The 17,567-nt window shown below is 39.2% G+C and overlaps 1 protein-coding gene across 1 annotated transcript; it reads right to left on the bottom strand.

The window, feature by feature from the left end:
- Window positions 1-5,309: 5,309 nt before the first annotated feature.
- Window positions 5,310-6,373, bottom strand: LOC109474999 (cerebellar degeneration-related antigen 1-like). The gene is made up of 2 exons (XM_019775561.1): window positions 6,356-6,373; window positions 5,310-5,795 (listed from the first exon to the last, which is right to left on the bottom strand). Exons 1-2 carry the CDS (start codon window positions 6,371-6,373, stop codon window positions 5,310-5,312), a joined length of 504 nt encoding a protein of 167 aa, XP_019631120.1.
- Between the last annotated feature and the right edge of the window lie 11,194 nt (window positions 6,374-17,567).

Below are 17,567 nucleotides of genomic sequence, written 5' to 3'. Positions count from 1 at the left end.
AAGTAAGATTTTTTGTGACGCCCATACTTTTTACCCATTATTTTTAACAACAAGTATCCGCAAAGCCCTAAAAGACTAGCCTGGGTGCCATCCGATTGGTAACGGCTAACCCGAAAAAAGGTAGCCGTTACAAATCGTATGGCACCCAGGCTACAAGACAGGCTTCAATTTAAAATGATACATGATTTAACTAGTTCAAAACTTCAAGATATTTTGTACTAGATCATAAGCAGTTTATATTAGAATAATGTTAATGATGTAAATATTTGTCAGGTGACGCGCCCATGCAGCAGACTGATTGGACGTCAGTTGCGGACGCGGCTGCGGATATTCCCAACCCTATGTATGTCCGCAGTGCAGGTAAAACCCTTCATACCGTCTGTAATAAAAAAGGGAGAAAACATCACATGCATGATCTGATACAGAATGCAGAGTTTTTGTCATTGTATATTTTTTTTTCAATTTGTCTCACTGGTCATGGAAATCAGGTCGTCATCATCTGGTCAAATTACAATGATTTGATGTTTAATTTCAACATGTCTTTATCAATTATGCGAATGATTAACAACTCTACATTTACAAAATATACATGTATGCACACTAGTGATGTTAACCTTTAAACGTGCACATGTCCCGTGGTACAAAATTCCCATCATTCACCATTAAAAAATTGTCGAACTTTAACATCTATTATACAAATTAGGTGATTATTTGCATAATTCGTATCTGTTGATGTTCCACCTGCCATAAAAACTGACATGAGTTTGGTCCCCCTATCAGCTCAATCTGGAACTGCAGGGCAGTTTGTTTAAAAAATCTTCGAGGGAGGATAACTCAAGAACCGGCTTGCCGATTGTTGTGATTTTTCGTACGTAGATAGCTTCATAGATTGTTGACATAACTGCATGTAGATGATAATTATATGGAGCTAATTTGCATAATCAATGAGAAATTGCTATAAACCTGCTGTATCCCTTCCAAAATAGTGGCGTAGTGGTAGAGTGCGCAACTCGGAACTTAGAGTTCCGGGTTCGAGTCCTGACATGCCACCGATCTTGTGCCCTTGGGAAAGGCACTTTACACGACTTTCCTCACTCAGCTCAGGTGTAAATGAGTATTGTCCTGTCATGTATTTGTCCCCTGTGTTGGTGGCGGCATTAATATAAGTTGAAAAAAAAACTTGAGTGTGTCGTCACCACGTCTGGTGATTACATGTTGGAATAAAAAAAAAGGCCTATGGAACACTTCTGACATATGTAATTGTGAATGTGAGGGACATCTAAATATTTAGATAACGTAAATGAAGATCTAGTTTGCAAGAATAATGTTAATTTACTAAAAATCCATAGTGGTAACTGCCAGGCAGCTCATACTTGCCACATTTAAAAAGTTAGTCAAGGTAAACACCAATAAAAATAATTTATTCAAATCATAACCTCAGTTGTATAATTTATGAGGAAGTGCTAGATTAAACAGTAATATAATTTCCCCACCCTGCTGATATAATATTCGCTAACATAAACTACAAGGCTTCAGTATTGTCCTGCCAGTCGTGTAGTGTACACGAGGTGAAGCCTGGATAAGACAGTTTAGCTTGCGAAGTACAAAGTACATCATCATCCGTCGTCCCTGTTGGGCGGGGTGAGTTGCTGCACGACCGTACTCCACAGGGATCTGTCCGCCATGGTTGATTTGAGGTCTTGTATATCAAATCCCGTGTCTCTGGAGATGGTTCTTGGGTAGGTCAGTTTTCTAGTATAGGTTTTCCCGCTAGGCCTCCAGAGAACAAGTGACGAGATGATTTCTCCGCTTGCCCTAAAGCAGTGACCAGCGAATCGAAGTACAAGTTATTCTTCAAGACACTCTTGGAATGACACAGCAGTTAAAAACTTGCCAACTTGCACATAAAGCTTGCACTTGTACTTCTCAACCACATGACACCATATTGTGGGTGAACGTCAGCTTTTACCTTTGGTTTTAAAAATAGTCCAAATAACAATATACATCACCACTAAATCATCACAACTGACTGCATGCATAGGACGTTGGACTATACAGTCCACCGTAACGGCTACGCCTAATTAAGTGTCAATAAACTTGTTATCTTTTGACGTTTGCCCCTTTCTGTATGTGTCAGCGAATGTTTTTTTCTAAACATTGACGACTGTCATAATAACGCCGGCTGCATGGTTAAAAGGGCGTAACTAATATTACTGGGTGATTGCGTAAGTTAGAAACAAAAAAATATAGCAATGCTACATTGTAATAGTAGGCAGAATATAACAAACAGGTTTTCTACGCAAATATTTTGTGACCAAATCCTCACTTTTTTTCACTTAATGGTCGTAACAAAAGAAATTTTTTTCACTAATATTTTTTTTTGCTCATAATTTAAGATTAAGATTATTTTTTCGAAAATTCCTAAGACACGATTCCGGACAAAACCATTACGGTTCATTTTGAGCCATCAATGAAATATGTTGGACTCTCCATGCTTCCAATCGTAAACGAGTTTTGCACGCATGTCATATGGCATAAACATGAGGAGTGTTTATTTATGCTGGCGTGTACAAGTATTGCAATCTCCAAGGTCGACCACGATAAAGCTTCGAACGTAGCGAAAACATGAAACGTAGAACGAAAACATGAAACGTAGCTTCGTTTCATGTTCCATGCCCACTAAAATGGTTGCAGACATGTACTGTCCAGGAAACGGATTATATTTGTGAAAAGGTGGCTTTTTTGTTTAATGTTAGGAGGTACACAGGCCTTTATACAGTACTACTTTCATCTACTGTCACAACTAAGTCACCCTTCTGACATATGTAATTGTGAATGTGAGGGACATCTAAATATTTAGATAACGGAAATGGAGATCTAGTTTGCATGAATAATGTTAATTTACTAAAAACCCATAGTGGTAACTGCCAGGCAGCTCATACTTGCCACATTCAGAAGTTTAGTCAAGGTAAACACCAATAAAAATAATTTATTGAAATCATAACCTCAGTTGTATAATTTATGAGGAAGTGTTAGATTAAACAATAATATAATTTCCCCACCCTGCTGATATAATATTCGCTAAGGGCATGGTCACATTTCCAAACCGGCGCCCGACCGGGTTGTTTGCGTGAACGAAAAATAGACAATTTGCATTAAGAGTACACAAAAATAGTGCTAAAACTTTTTTTGTGTTTCGCTGTCTTATATAATAATTTTCGTTCCAAACGACTGCCCGGCCGGGCCCCGGGTTGGGAAATGTGACCGCGCCTTAACATAAACTACAAGACTTCAGTATTGTCCTGCCAGTCGTGTAGTGTACACGAGGTGAAGCCTGGATAAGACAGTTTAGCTTGCCAAGTACAAAGTACAAGTTATTCTTCAAGACACTCTTGGAACGAGACAGCAGTTAAAAACTTGCCAACTTGCACATGAAAAGTTAGATTTACCAGTTACCCAGAATGTAATGGTTTGCAATGTTCTCAGACACCACATTTTCATGTCATATCTTAGACACAAAACTTCCAAGGCTAATTCAGCTTTGAGGAAGACATTTAAAGTTACAAATACAGATATAACTAGACTTTCTGATTCAACAATGATATTATAGAACAATGTCCTTAGATAAAGCTTTGACATGGCTGGGCTGTATTGAGAAGTTGATTTTTCAAAGTTGAAAGTTGTAGATAGATTTTTTTGTTGGATTCTGTGGCTTTGTAACAAGTATCTGGTTCATTCTGTATGGTTTGATAATGCTGCATTGAAAACCAGTATAAGAAAACATTTGAATTTTGAAAACTGACCAGTATGCAAATCTGTTCCTGCCTTTGTTCTAGAGGCTAGACAGTCTGGGGTCTTTATGAGTTCATGCAGTTATGGGGGTCAATTTACCATCCAAACTAAGGGATCTATTGTTCTTTCCAAGGGTAAGAAACCCATAGGTTTAAGACAAGGCTATAACTATGTAGAGTATATGGCCAACAGATATAATCCATGATGGAAATGAAAAAAGGATCTTATTTAAAATTTCATAATCAATGAGCTCGAGAAAAAAATGTATAATTTTGTCAGTCGGAATGGTTAACATCATTTGCCGATGGTCTAAGTACTCTCGTCATGGATAATTATCATTAAGTACCTTACTACACTATACATACTAATAATGAAGTAACAAGAATACAATCAACTAAAATTGAATATATGTTTCATGTCAGATGTTAAAAGAGATGCAAACTACGATGCGCACGCCAAGAAGGAGAAATGTCGCAGACTCCGCAAGAAGCTGTGGCAAACCGCTGGCCTGCTGGTCAGCCTGGTAGTCATAATAGCAGTGTCATATTTAGCAGGTACGTCCCTTTATTCAATGTAAGTTTAGTATTATCTTATTATTGGTTAAACCTTTTGGTTTTGTAATCCAGAGGAAACGGGGTACCGGTGTGTCCTACCACCTTTTTTACTTTGTAACTTTCGGGTACAGAAGTATTGTTTTGGGTGGATTTGTGTATCTATCGGTACAGCTTTAGTTGCATGGTGTGTCGGAGGTAATTTTGACAGGCATGCTTCGGGCGCTAAGGCTGCATATGATTCAACACACGCCGATTGAAAAGAATGTGAAAGGATTTAGGAAGTGGTTTAATACTAAATTGAATTACATCATATAATCACCTTAGAGTTCCACTACATTCACAAAAAGTACTTCCCGGAGGTCTGTAAACCTAAATTTTAAATAAAGTTTAGAAGTTTGAAATCTCAAATTTCTTGTTTGGTACAGTCAAAGTCAGCAGTCATTCTGAGGAGATTGCCAAGTTGTCTGAGATAATCAAACTTAACAGAAGGACTGGAGGCCGTAAGTAACGTTGCTTCTGTATATATTAATTAAGAACTTAGTAGCTAAATTGTTTCAAATTGTTGGTAATTTTGTATATTTCAGTCTGTATTTATCTATAAAGAAAATTCTCATGTTTTGATTTAGACTGCATAATTGTGACGGTTTGGAAGTAAAAGAAATGCAGACATATCTGTGAAATCCGTTTTCTTTGTCAGGGTCTGTTAAGCCACAAGTACATCAAGAAGAAAAAGGAGAAGATGGGTTAGCTGGACCACCAGGTAAAAAAGGCGCTAGGAGGCTTTCCGCACCACCAGGAGTAGGGGGGCCCGAATGGCCAGTTTGTCCCGGGCTTCCTGGACCTCCAGGAGAAAAGGGTGCTCAGGGGCCAACTGGACCCCAAGGGGAAAAAAAGGAGCAACGGGGTCAGTTGGATCGCCCGGGCTCCCTGGACCTCCAGGAGAAAAAGGAGCTATGGGGCCAGTTAACCATGGGCCTGTCGGGCCTCCTGGACCTCCTGGAAAGACAGGTCCTCAAGGGCTGATAGGTCCTCAAGGGCTGATAGGTCCTCAAGGGATGATAGGTCCTCAAGGGCTGATGGGTCCTCAAGGGATGATAGGTCCTCAAGGGATGATGGGTCCTCAAGGGCTGATGGGTCCTCAAGGGCTGATAGGTCCTCAAGGGCTGATAGGTCCTCAAGGGCTGATAGGTCCTCAAGGGCTGATGGGTCTTCAAGGGCTGATAGGTCCTCAAGAGATGATAGCTCCTCAAGGTCTGATGGGTCCTCAAGGGCTGATAGGTGCTCAAGGGATGATAGCTCCTCAAGGTCTGATAGGTCCTCAAGGGCTGATAGGTCCTCAAGGGCTGATAGGTCCTCAAGGGATGATAGCTCCTCAAGGGCTGATAGGTCCTCAAGGGCTGATAGGTCTCCCAGGGCCACCCGGTCAGCCAGGCCGAATGTCCTGCCCCGCTGAACCACCTGAACATTCTCAACCCTCAGTACACTCGGAGTCAATTAACAGTGAGTCTGAGGTTAAGTATTGGTTTAAAGTTAGTAGATCTTTTAATTCTTAACCTTTAGTAATAACTGCTATAAGTCTATGATAATATATGTAATATACTATGTACTGTCACCATAATTCATTCTTAGGACTGCAAGTGTGACATGTGTGGTGGAAATTTGAAATAAACCAATCTTATTATATATGTTTATCAATCAGTGACATTTTAGAAAGATAGAAAACGGGTACCTCCAAATTTTTGACGTCCATTATACGCCTTGATCACGGAGTGACCTAGTCTCGCGAGAACACGAGAGGAGACTAAACCGAGACTTGGTCAGTTCCCAGCCTTCATTACGATTCATCCCAGCACGTTCCAACTGGTAGTGGACTGCCTCCCTGGCCTTTCTTGAGTCGCTTTGAGTTCATGTTCATCAGTCTGTTCCACTGGGGATCTTTCTATAGATCGCCAGAAAGGTAAATCCGCACTTAGCCAACATGAACTCAAAGCGAGCAATATTGTTACTACCGGCACTATCTCGGACATCATCACAATCAAAGCAAGTCTCGATCTAGTCTCGTGTTCTAAAAAAAAAGTTCTCTCCAGGCGAGGTCACTCGTCGAACATCTGGAGGTACGTGTTTGCTACCTTTTAAAAAAGTCAATGAATATTCTACTAGCTTGAGTCTGTACTTCTACTACATGGGCAAACCTCTAGTCATTTGAAACCTGGCCAACAATAAATAAGCTTGGTTCCGTTTCTTGATTGCAGTGTTTTCCCAATACTATTGTATATCGTCGGTCTAAAGGCACACATATGGTTCAAAAAGCCTTAATAAACGCACCTTGCTATTCTAATCTAATATTTGTTTCTAGCTTCTTGTCCTAGACGTTATAGCAAGTGGGGAGGAGCCTGCTACAAGAGCTTCGTCGGCATTCGCAGGAAGACCTTCAGCGATGCAATGAAGATCTGTCGCAAAGACGGAGGCACCCTTGCCATGCCCAGAGACAACAATACCACCGCCTTTCTGATCTCCACAGTGCCTCGAGGGTTCGCTTACTGGATCGGCCTGCACGATCAGCGTGAGGAAGGAACGTTTGAGTGGGTTGATGGTTCTGTACTTGGAAAGTACAACTTATGGGCTCCTAAACGACCATCGAACCAAAATGGAAATAAAGATTGTGTCGCTTTTGTAGTGCTCCTAAAGACAGAGTGGTGGTCTAACAGACCATGTGACAACCACCATTCCTTCATTTGCCAGACCACTCAAGGTATATCACCGGAAAACTAAATCATATTGTTTGACATAAAAAAAGGTTCCACTACCTCATACCTTCGCCAAACGTTGTATGCTATATCATATCGTATAATATCGTGCTAAACCACATACATGCATGCACACAAAGGCGAGGGTAAACATAACTATCTTGTTTTCACGACCAAAATGTTTTCACGACCAAAATGTTTTCTGAATATTTTCCGGATGTTCTCGTTAGAGAGGGGGTGGTATAAGATGATTAGGATGTTTTCTGAATATTTTCCGGATGTTCTCGTTAGAGAGGGGGTGGTATTAGACTATTAGGATGTTTTCTGAATATTTTCGGGATGTTCTCGTTAGAGAGGGGGTGGTGTTAGATGAGCTAAATGTTTTCTGAATATTTTCCGGATGTTCTTGTTAGAGAGGGGGTGGTGTTAGATGAGCAAGATGTTTTCTGAATGATTTCCGGATGTTCTTTTTAGAGAGGGGGTGGTATAAGATGATCAAGATGTTTTCTGAATATTTTCCGGATGTTCTTGTTGGACAGGGGGTGGTGTTAGATGAGCTAGATGTTTTCTGAATGTTTCCCGGATGTTCTTTTTAGAGAGGGGGTGGTATAAGATGATCAAGATGTTTTATGAATATTTTCCGGATGTTCTCGTTAGAGAGGGGGTGGTATAAGATGATCAAGATGTTTTATGAATATTTTCCGGATGTTCTTGTTAGAGAGGGGGTGGTATTAGGTGAGCAAGATGTTTTCTGAATGATTTCCGGATGTTCTTTTTAGAGAGGGGGTGGTGTGAGATGTTTTCTGGGTCTTCTCGTTAGAGAGGAGATGGTGTTACATATAGCCAAGTTGTTTTCTGGATAGTTTTGTTGAGAGAAAAGGAGAGAGAGAGATAAAGACAGGATGAGAGAGAAAGAGAGAGCAGTATCATAACATCAAATATCACAGCATGTCAACCAGAGCATGAGATAGAACAAAGGACGAATCTCATATAAAGTCGGGGGGGGGGTGTATTAGATGATTAAGATGTTTTCTAAGTTTTCTAAATGTTCTTGTTAGAGAGGGGGTGATATTAGATGAGCAAGATGTTTTCTGAATATTTTTCGGATGTTCTTGTTGGAGAAGGGGTGGTGTTAGATGAGCTAAATGTTTTCTGAATATTTCCCGGATGTTCTTGTTGGAGAGGGGGTACCGGTGGTGTTAGATGAGCTAAATGTTTTCTGAATATTTTCCGGATGTTCTTGTTAGAGAGGGGGTGGTGTTAGATGAGCAAAATGTTTTCTGAATGATTTCTGGATGTTCTATTTAGAGAGGGGGTGGTGTGAGATGTTTTCTGGATCTTCTTGGTAGGAGTAGGGGCTGTACGAGCAACCTCCATGGAGGTAGCTCGTGCAGCCCCAAGTGATACCTCTGCAGAGCTCCGCGACAAAACAAGTCAATTCGCTGGTTGTCGATCACTGTTGAGTTTTGCTTTTAAATCTATCACCTCTGCGTTTAAAACAAACCAATTCGATGGCTGGCGTCAGTTTTGTATAGAGCTCCGTGGATTTTAAGCCAGTTCAATGTGACTACTAGACTTTGTAACGTACCAGAGGCTCTCGCAAACAAACAAGACTTCGCAGAGCTCCATGGAGCTGCTCGGACAACCCTAGTTCCGTCATACAGAGCTCCGCGACAAAACAAGTCAATTCGCTGGTTGTCGTCAATGTTGAGATTTCTTTTAAATTTGTGAGCTCTGCGTTCAAAACAAGCCAACTCGATGGCTAGCGTCAGTTTTGTATAAAGTTCCAAGGATGTTAAGCCAGTTCAGTGTGACTACTAGGCTTTGTAAGGGACTGTACGATATTTACCGGGGGGGGGAGGGCCGGTCGTCTGAGGGGGGAGGGCCTAGGAAAAAAAATTTGAACCGGGGGGAGGGCCTAGGAAAAAATAATTTTAATTTGGGGGAGGGTCTAGGTAAAAATTTTTTCCAACATCCCTTTAACTCTACAACGTTTTTATACACGTTCAAAACATGATTAAACGTCTGTCCATACATATCGTAGCGATTTTCAGGTCACTGGAATCGGCAGAATTTTACGTTCCAATAATATCCATCCCTATTATCATAATGTTTGGACTTGTTTGTTTTGTATGGAGCAAATATGTAGTCTCTCTGAATATTGTTCCTGTATACTAAAGGTTTAACGAATTAACTTGTATTAACGAACATACTTTTCAAGTTAACGATATGCATATTTTGCTGTGTAAATTTATCGGTGTCAATATTGTCAAAGGTAGTCCGGGTACCATCTATTTGTATGCCAGGGCTCCCATACTCTCCCCTTAGAATTTCTAGAATCCCTCTAAGAAAAACTTTAAAGAATTTATTAGGGGGGAGTATGAGAGCCCCGGCATACAAATAGGATAGCACCCAGGCTATGTCAAAGGCATATTCAGTATAGGATTACAAGGCCAAACATTAACAAAATAACGTTTGTTCTTCATGTTAAAAGTCCTTTCATTCTTGAACTGACTGTCGAGATCTTAAACTAAACAAGAAGAGATGTTGATGTTGATGTCAATAATTCTCCTTATTTTCGACACTATTCATTTCACTCTCAGAATGCACCATACTCAATAGCTACTTTTTATTCAAGTAGCGACTCTGATATGTGTGCATACATTCAGTACTCAACAACTAGAACTATTAAACAACTAAAACAAACATAGATATGAAGTCGAAATCTCCAAGCAGATTCCTATCGGTGGCAAAAAGTCGACAGTATCAGGCCAGGCAGTACTAGTATCCATTAGCCAGAGGAGCTCCGCGGCCACCGACGGGTGGGGGTCAGGACAAAAAAAACGGCCATATATAAAAAGGTAACGATCATTCCCCCACAACCTCTGCTTGGAGAGTAACGAAGTCGACTTAATTAAGCCTTGAGGCTAACCGACCAGACTACACACCTTTGTCACTGGTAATATTCCCCAGCTCTTGCGCAACGGTCTGCAAAACAAACGAGGTGTCATTAGTCTTGACAGGTGAAAACTTACAATGGTTTAGCAAACAAACTCCGGGGAAACCTGGTGAGCAAACGTATCAGGGGCAGCCCTAGCTCCGTCAGTAATATAAAGCATGAAGAGCTCTGCGTCAAAACAAGTCAAATTTGTTGGTTGGCGCGTCACGGTTGATATTAGACCTCTTTGAGCTCTGCATTCAAAACAAGTCAATTCGATGGCTGGGGTCACAGGTTCAGTTTTGCACTCTTTTGACTTTTGGATTATGGCACGTTCACACCTAGTTCACAACTGTGCATGGCTTGTTTTGTGTGCGGGTGGCCGTCTTGATTAGGGCGGATGATGGTTGTAAAATACAGGACAATAGGTGCCACCCTGCATGATCGATCACACAAAATTCTGGGAAAAAGCATGTTTGTTTGGACTTGTTTGTTTTGTATGGAGCAAATATGTAGTCTCTCTGAATATTGTTCCTGTATACTAAAGGTTTAACGAATTAACTTGTCTGGTCACAGAGCTGTTTGTGACAACTCTAGGAGGGCTATTTTAGCAGCTCCGCGGCTAATTTCCGTCTCGTAAACGGTCGTCGCCTTTTGAAACGGTCGATGCCATATCGCAGACCGGCTAACTTTATGTGTATCAGAATGGTCCATCCACACCGTGATGTTTTGTGGCGTAGAGGTTAGGGTAACGGGTTTAGGTTATGGTTTTAGGGTTTGAATCTGAGCTTGCCCCTTTTTTTACTAATATTTACAATTCGACATGACCTTTCCTTATACTTCCAATTGGAATATTACTTTTTATAGTGTATATCACTTTTTAGTCGTTTGTGGACCCCCAAAATAGTTATCGTTCGCTTCTACACCTAGTAGAAACTCGAGACGGAAAATTGACGCTCCGCGGTTGGAGCTCCGTAGACTAAATTCTTAATTTGTCTCAGGTTACAGAGCCCTTTATATAGTGAATGAATTAAAGACCTTTATTGTACAACGAATTGACTTATTTTGTCGCAGAGCTCTGCTGGGGTATTGCGGTACGTTACAAAGCCTAGTAGTCACATTGAACTGGCTTAAAATCCACAGAGCTCTATACAAAACTGACGCCAGCCATCGAATTGGTTTGTTTTAAACGCAGAGGTGATAGATTTAAAAGCAAAACTCAACAGTAACGACAACTAGAGAATTGACTTGTTTTGTCGCCGAGCTCTGTGCGTGCTTTATGACCACGGAGCCAAAGCGAGCTGCGCGAGCAGCTCCATGGAGCTCTGCGAAGTCTTGTTTGTTTGCGAGAGCCCCTGGTACGTTACAAAGTCTAGTAGTCACATTGGACTGGCTTATTAAAAATCTACGGAGCTCTATACAAAACTGATGCCAGCCATCGAATTGTTTTGAACGCAGAGTTCAAAGATTTTAAAGCAAAACTCAACTGTGACGACAACCAGCGAATTGACTTGTTTTGTGGCGGAGCTCTGCGGGGGTATCGCGGAGGGCTGTACGAGCAACCTCCATGGAGGAGCTCTGCAGAGCTCCTCCATGGAGGTTACTCGTGCAGCCCCTATTGTCTTGGTAGAGCTGTTTTCTGGATAGTTTTGTTCAGAGAAAAGGAGAGAGAGATAAAGACAGAATGAGAGAGAAAGAGAGTGCAGTATCATAACATCAAATATCACAACATGTCAACCAGAACATGAGATAGAATAAAAGACGAATCTAATATAAATCGGGTGGGGGGGTGGTTGTATTAGATGATTAAGATGTTTTCTGAATATTGGGTTTGGTTGGGTATTCTTGTTATAGAGGGGGTGGTGTTAGATGAGCAAGATGTTTTCTGAATGATTTCTGGATGTTCTTGTTTAAGAGGGGGTGGTGTTAAATGATCAAGATGTTTTCTCAATGTTTTCTAGATGTTCTTGTTAGAGAGGGGGTGGTATTAGATGAGCAAGATGTTTTCTGAATATTTTTCGGATGTTCTTGTTGGAGAAGGGGTGGTGTTAGATGAGCTAAATGTTTTCTGAATATTTCCCGGATGTTCTTGTTGGAGAGGGGGTGGTGTTAGATGAGCAAGATGTTTTCTGAATGATTTCTGGACGTTCATGTTAGAGAGGGTGTGGTATAAGATGATTAGGATGTTTTCTGAATATTTTCCGGATGTTCTCGTTAGAGAGGGGGTGGTATAAGATGATTAGGATGTTTTTTGAATATTTTCCGGATGTTCTTGTTGGAGAGAGGGTGGTGTTAGATGAGCTAAATGTTTTCTGAATATTTCCCAGATGTTCTTGTTAGAGAGGGGGTTGTGTTAGATGAGCTAGATGTTTTCTGAATATTTTCCGGATGTTCTTGTTAGAGAGGGGGCCGTGTTAGATGAGCAAGATGTTTTCTGAATATTTTCCGGATGTTCTTGTTGGTTTTGTTGAGAGAAAAGGAGAGAGAGAGATAAAGACAGGATGAGAGATAAAGAGAGAGCAGTATTATATCATCAAATATCACAGCATGTCAACCAGAACATGAGATAGAACAAAAGACGAATCTCATATAAATCAGGGGGTGGTGGTATTAGATGATTAAGATGTTTTCTGAATATCGGGGTTGGTTTGGTATTCTTGTTAGAGAGGGGGTGGTGTTAGATGAGCAAGATGTTTTCTAAATGTTTTCCGGATGTTCTCGTTGAAGAGGGGGTGGTATAAGATGAGCTAGATGTTTTCTGAATATTCCCCGGATGTTCTTGTTGGAGAGGGGGTTGTATAAGATGAGCTAGATGTTTTCTGAATATTCTCCGGATGTTCTTGTTAGAGAGGGGATGGTATTAGATGATCAAGATGTTTTCTGAATGTTTTCTGAATTTTCTTGTTAGAAAGGGCTGGTCTTAGATGATCAAGATGTTTTCTGAATATTTTCCGAATGTTCTGTTATAGAGGGGGTGGTATTAGATGAGCAAGATGTTTTTGAATGTTTTCTGAATTTTCTTGTTGGAGAGGGGGTGGTGTTAGATGAGCTAGATGTTTTCTGAATATTTTCTGTATGTTCTTGTTAGAGAGGGGGTGGTGTTAGATGAGCAAGATGTTTTCTGAATATTTTCCGGATGTTCTTGTTAGAGAAGGGCTGGTGTTAGATGATCAAGATGTTTTCTGAATGTTTTCTGGATGTTCTTGTTAGAGAGGGGGTGGTATTAGATGAGCAAGATGTTTTCTGAATGTTTTCTGAATTTTCTTTTTAGAGAGGGGGTGGTGTTAGATGAGCGAGATGTTTTCTGAATGTTTTCTGAATTTTCCTGGTAGAGAGGGGGTGGTGTTAGATGATCAAGATGTTTCTGAATGTTTTCTGGATGTTCTTGTTAGAGAAGGGGTGGTATTAGATGATCAAGATGTTTTCTGGATGATTTATGGATGTTCTTGTTAGAGAGGGGGCAGTGTTAGATGATCAAGATGTTTCTAAATGTTTTCCGGATTTTCTTCTTGGAGAGGGGGTGGTGTTAGATGATCAAGATGTTTTCTAAATGTTTCTTGGATGTTCTTGTTAGAGAAGGGGTGGTGTGAGATGAGCTAGATGTTTTCTAAATGTTTTCCGGATGTTCTTGTTAGAGAGGGGGCAGTGTTAGATGAGCTAGATGTTTTTGGAATGATTTCTGGATGTTCTTGTTAGAGAGGGGGCGGTGTTAGATGATCAAGATGTTTTCTGAATGTTTCCCGGATGTTCTTGTTAGAGAGGGGGTGGTGTTAGATGAGCAAGATGTTTTCGGAATGATTTCCGGATGTTCTTTTTAGAGAGGGGGTAGTATAAGATTGTTTCTGGATGTTCTTGTCAGAGAGGAGATTGTGTTACATCAGCTAAGTGTTTTCTCGATAGTTTTGTTGAGAGAGTAAAGGAGAGAGAGATATATAAAGAGAGGATAAGAGAAAAATTGTAGTATAATATCATCAAATATCACAGCTTGTCAACCAGAACAAGAGATAGAACAAAGGACGAATCTAATATAAATCGTTACTTAAGCAACGTTTATATCCCATTACCTTGTGTATCTCATTAAGAACATCTGTAAGTCCTACCTATATCGACAATAGGAAATTTCGCTCGCTGTTGCTCTTACTTATTCCGTTAGGTGGTGTCAGAGGTACACTAGATTTTAATTAAACCAATGCAATGTACCCGATTGCCTTCATAACCTTATAGCATGGTTGCTCGTAAGTGACCTACAGACCTATAAGAAATACAAATCTTATGAGTCCCCAAATGCCCTAGATCTAAATAAATCCATCCATTGTATGAAAAAAAGCATAAAAACAGGACTTTGAATATCAGCTGCACTTAAAGCGAAGGCTGTGTACTGTTAAGTTATGTATATGTCACTTGAAGTGGTTCATTTCAGGATTCAGACATGTAACAATATATTTGGTTATGAAAAATCATAAGGAAGTATATGGTGCACAGGTGGAAGCCATGAGCATGGAAGATCTTTAAAGGAGTTAAACCCTAAACCAAGAAGAAGTCGTAGGTTTTAGAGGTTGGTTTGGTCATTAACATACTTGACAATAATGATAGAACCAGAGGATAAATATAATTTTATAGAATACAGCGGATACAATAAAATAATTTTGGGTTTGGAGACATTAAGTGTCTAGTAAATTAATGAAGATTTATCAACGTGTATTGTGACTACACGTCGCCCAGCCCATATGGACTTATCATAAAAAGAGCACAAAAAACATTATGATACACATTTTTCTTGCCATGCCACTTGTATTACATGTAGCAATACTATAAAAAAACTTTGATATTAAGTTCATTACACTTAAAAATACGAAGCTTACTATGAATTTCATTAGTCAACATCTGATCAAAAGACTCCAAGAGTATAATGAATTTGTTGTAAAATTCTTTTGAAAATAGAAAAACGTGCTTACTTAACAGCAAATGAATACCTGTATATTCATCAATGGCCTTGAATGTTACTAGGCATTATGTACCTGTACTGTACTATGAACAACGATAGATTTTGAAAATAAAATAGACAAAATGCTGACACGAACATTACCTCGCTTTGCAAAATGATAATAAGCGGAATTAAATGTCAATCAATTATCAATTTTCTTTGTACGTTGACATCAAAGTAACGAAGTTATGTGAATTAACAGTATGTTAAGTAGTAACCTGTATTTTAGCACAATGTTAACGTTTAGCCATTCCACCCACAATGTTTCTGCAATGTATCTCCAAGCCTTCATTGAGAGCAGCAGGAACCGTCTGTACTCTCATATATTTGTATGTATTTGTGGAGGCATATATATATATATGCGATGTTTGAAAATATTGCAATGTTTATGTATCTTCCAATCGAGTAGTAGTAATTAGATGTTTATATACATGTACAGTATTTGATAATATCTGACAAAAAATACACTGCACACAATATATATATATATACATTTGTATATATACGCCTCCACACTCATGGGCACTCACCAGTTTAGTTAATAGAACGCAGTGTATTTTTTGTCAGATATTATCAAATACTGTACATGTATATAAACATCTGATTACTTCTACTCGATTGGAAGATACATAAAGATTGCAATATTTTCAAACATCGCAAGCGTCAAGATAACATAACAATGTTCTACTATTTGAAAATGTAGGCAATTGCTAATGCTACTAGATTTTCGCTTCCTGTTTTTGGTTGAGGTATGATCAATAAGGATAATAACACTTTCTACACAGTTTGGATTGTTAAATCTAACCTTTTAAACTTATTCAATTGTAACCAAACAATCACAAAAGACGAATATGCAATAAATTGTAAATTTTTTATCTTTCCAAAAATCATTACATTCCTACCAGCCTTTTACAAATAGGCAAGTCGATGTTATCAATTTACAGGGCTTTAGGTCTTTATTTCAATATAATTTTATACAAGTCAAGTCAAGTCAAAGTTTATTGCACAACGATTAGGCCAAAACTAAAGTCCACGACCCTATACGAACAAGTTTACATTCCGATTGTATCTTAAAAAACGATTTCAATAACTTAGACCTACTGCCCTTTTTAGTAAGAAATTTAGCACGTTCGCTGATAACTTTATTAAGATATTATCCACAGGCAATGTGTATTAATATATAATCACGTCTGCTTATTATGGACTTTGATATACAATAAACATGGAAATATATTCATTTACAAAATAATATCATCATTGATGGTAAGAACTGTCATAGAAACCACAATTGTTACAATTAGTAAAGATAATTAAAGATGATACAGATGTTAAGCAGTGATGATGATTTCTTCAGAATTTAGCCGATTAGTAATTCAAATCCTGACTAGTATCTCTGCTACTATGTTTTTAAACTTGAATTGTCAGGTTAAGTTCAATGTACTTTATTTAGATAACATCCAGTTGTTATGTGCATCAACACACCTCTACTCATTGTGGATTAATGCATTGGTTTTGCATTTTGTAGGGCTGAATAATCACAAACAATTACATAATACACATGATACATATAACATATTTGCTCCACACACACACATTAGTGAAACTGTCGTAAGGGTCTGTGCGACTGCCATTCGGCGCCACAAGGCGACCTTGATACGACTTTCCCCAAACCATTCACACCAGGGTGGAGTGAGGAAAGTAGTGCAAAGTGCCTTTCCCAAGGGCACAACGTCGGGGTGCATGTCTAGACATGTCCCAGGTACAACTCGGGATCGAACCCGGGTCTCGCCGTTTCATAGTCGAACGCTCTACCACTACGCCACCTGACGTCATACCTTTGATTTACAAATAACGTTATATATTACTATTGGATAATCGACAGTTATAGAAATGATTTTGACCACAGCAACAATGCAATATTAAAGAAAATTTCCAAGTAAGTGTCACATTCATTAAAAAAAGTCAGCCATGGTAATGACTATTTCTCAACGTACCCAATTCACATCTTAATAGCTTTTGCTGTAGGTTTTTTTGCTACTAACTTTTCAAACTTGAATTGTTCTTACTTTTTACAGGATGGCAAAGCACTCACTTTTTGATTGCGCAATAAGTAGTAAGTAGTACAATGACAGTTACTACACAGTTGAAATGCTAAATCTAACATCTAAACCTTTACAATAATTGCCAAAAAGCTTTGAGAGGCCTATACACAACATTTTCCAATTATCGTTCTCTCTATTCCAAGCTGTAAACAACAACTTTGGTAGATCTCCTGACTCTTTGTAAACAACAAACAAGATACTACTTGAATTATAAATTGTTTGCTCACTCTGAACATTTGAATATCGCATGCGGTTCTCCATTTTTACATTACAGTTGCAGTTGAGTAAGGAGTTAAGGCATCGGATGCAAATTCAGAGCGGCAAAAATATTCTTGATAAGGAAATCTGTCTTATATATTTCACCTACTGACATTCCGTAGTTCTTAGTTCATTCTTATCATGGTTTTATACCTGAAGCGATTGAAATAGCCCCCCCCCCCCAAAAAAAAA

The sequence above is a fragment of the Branchiostoma belcheri genome, unplaced genomic scaffold, assembly GCF_001625305.1.
Source record: "Branchiostoma belcheri isolate BF01 breed outbred unplaced genomic scaffold, Haploidv18h27 scaffold1, whole genome shotgun sequence".
Classification (NCBI taxonomy): Eukaryota; Metazoa; Chordata; class Leptocardii; order Amphioxiformes; family Branchiostomatidae; genus Branchiostoma; species Branchiostoma belcheri.
The sequence above is the reverse complement of the archived record's forward strand: the minus strand, read 5'-3'. Positions and strand labels throughout refer to the sequence as shown.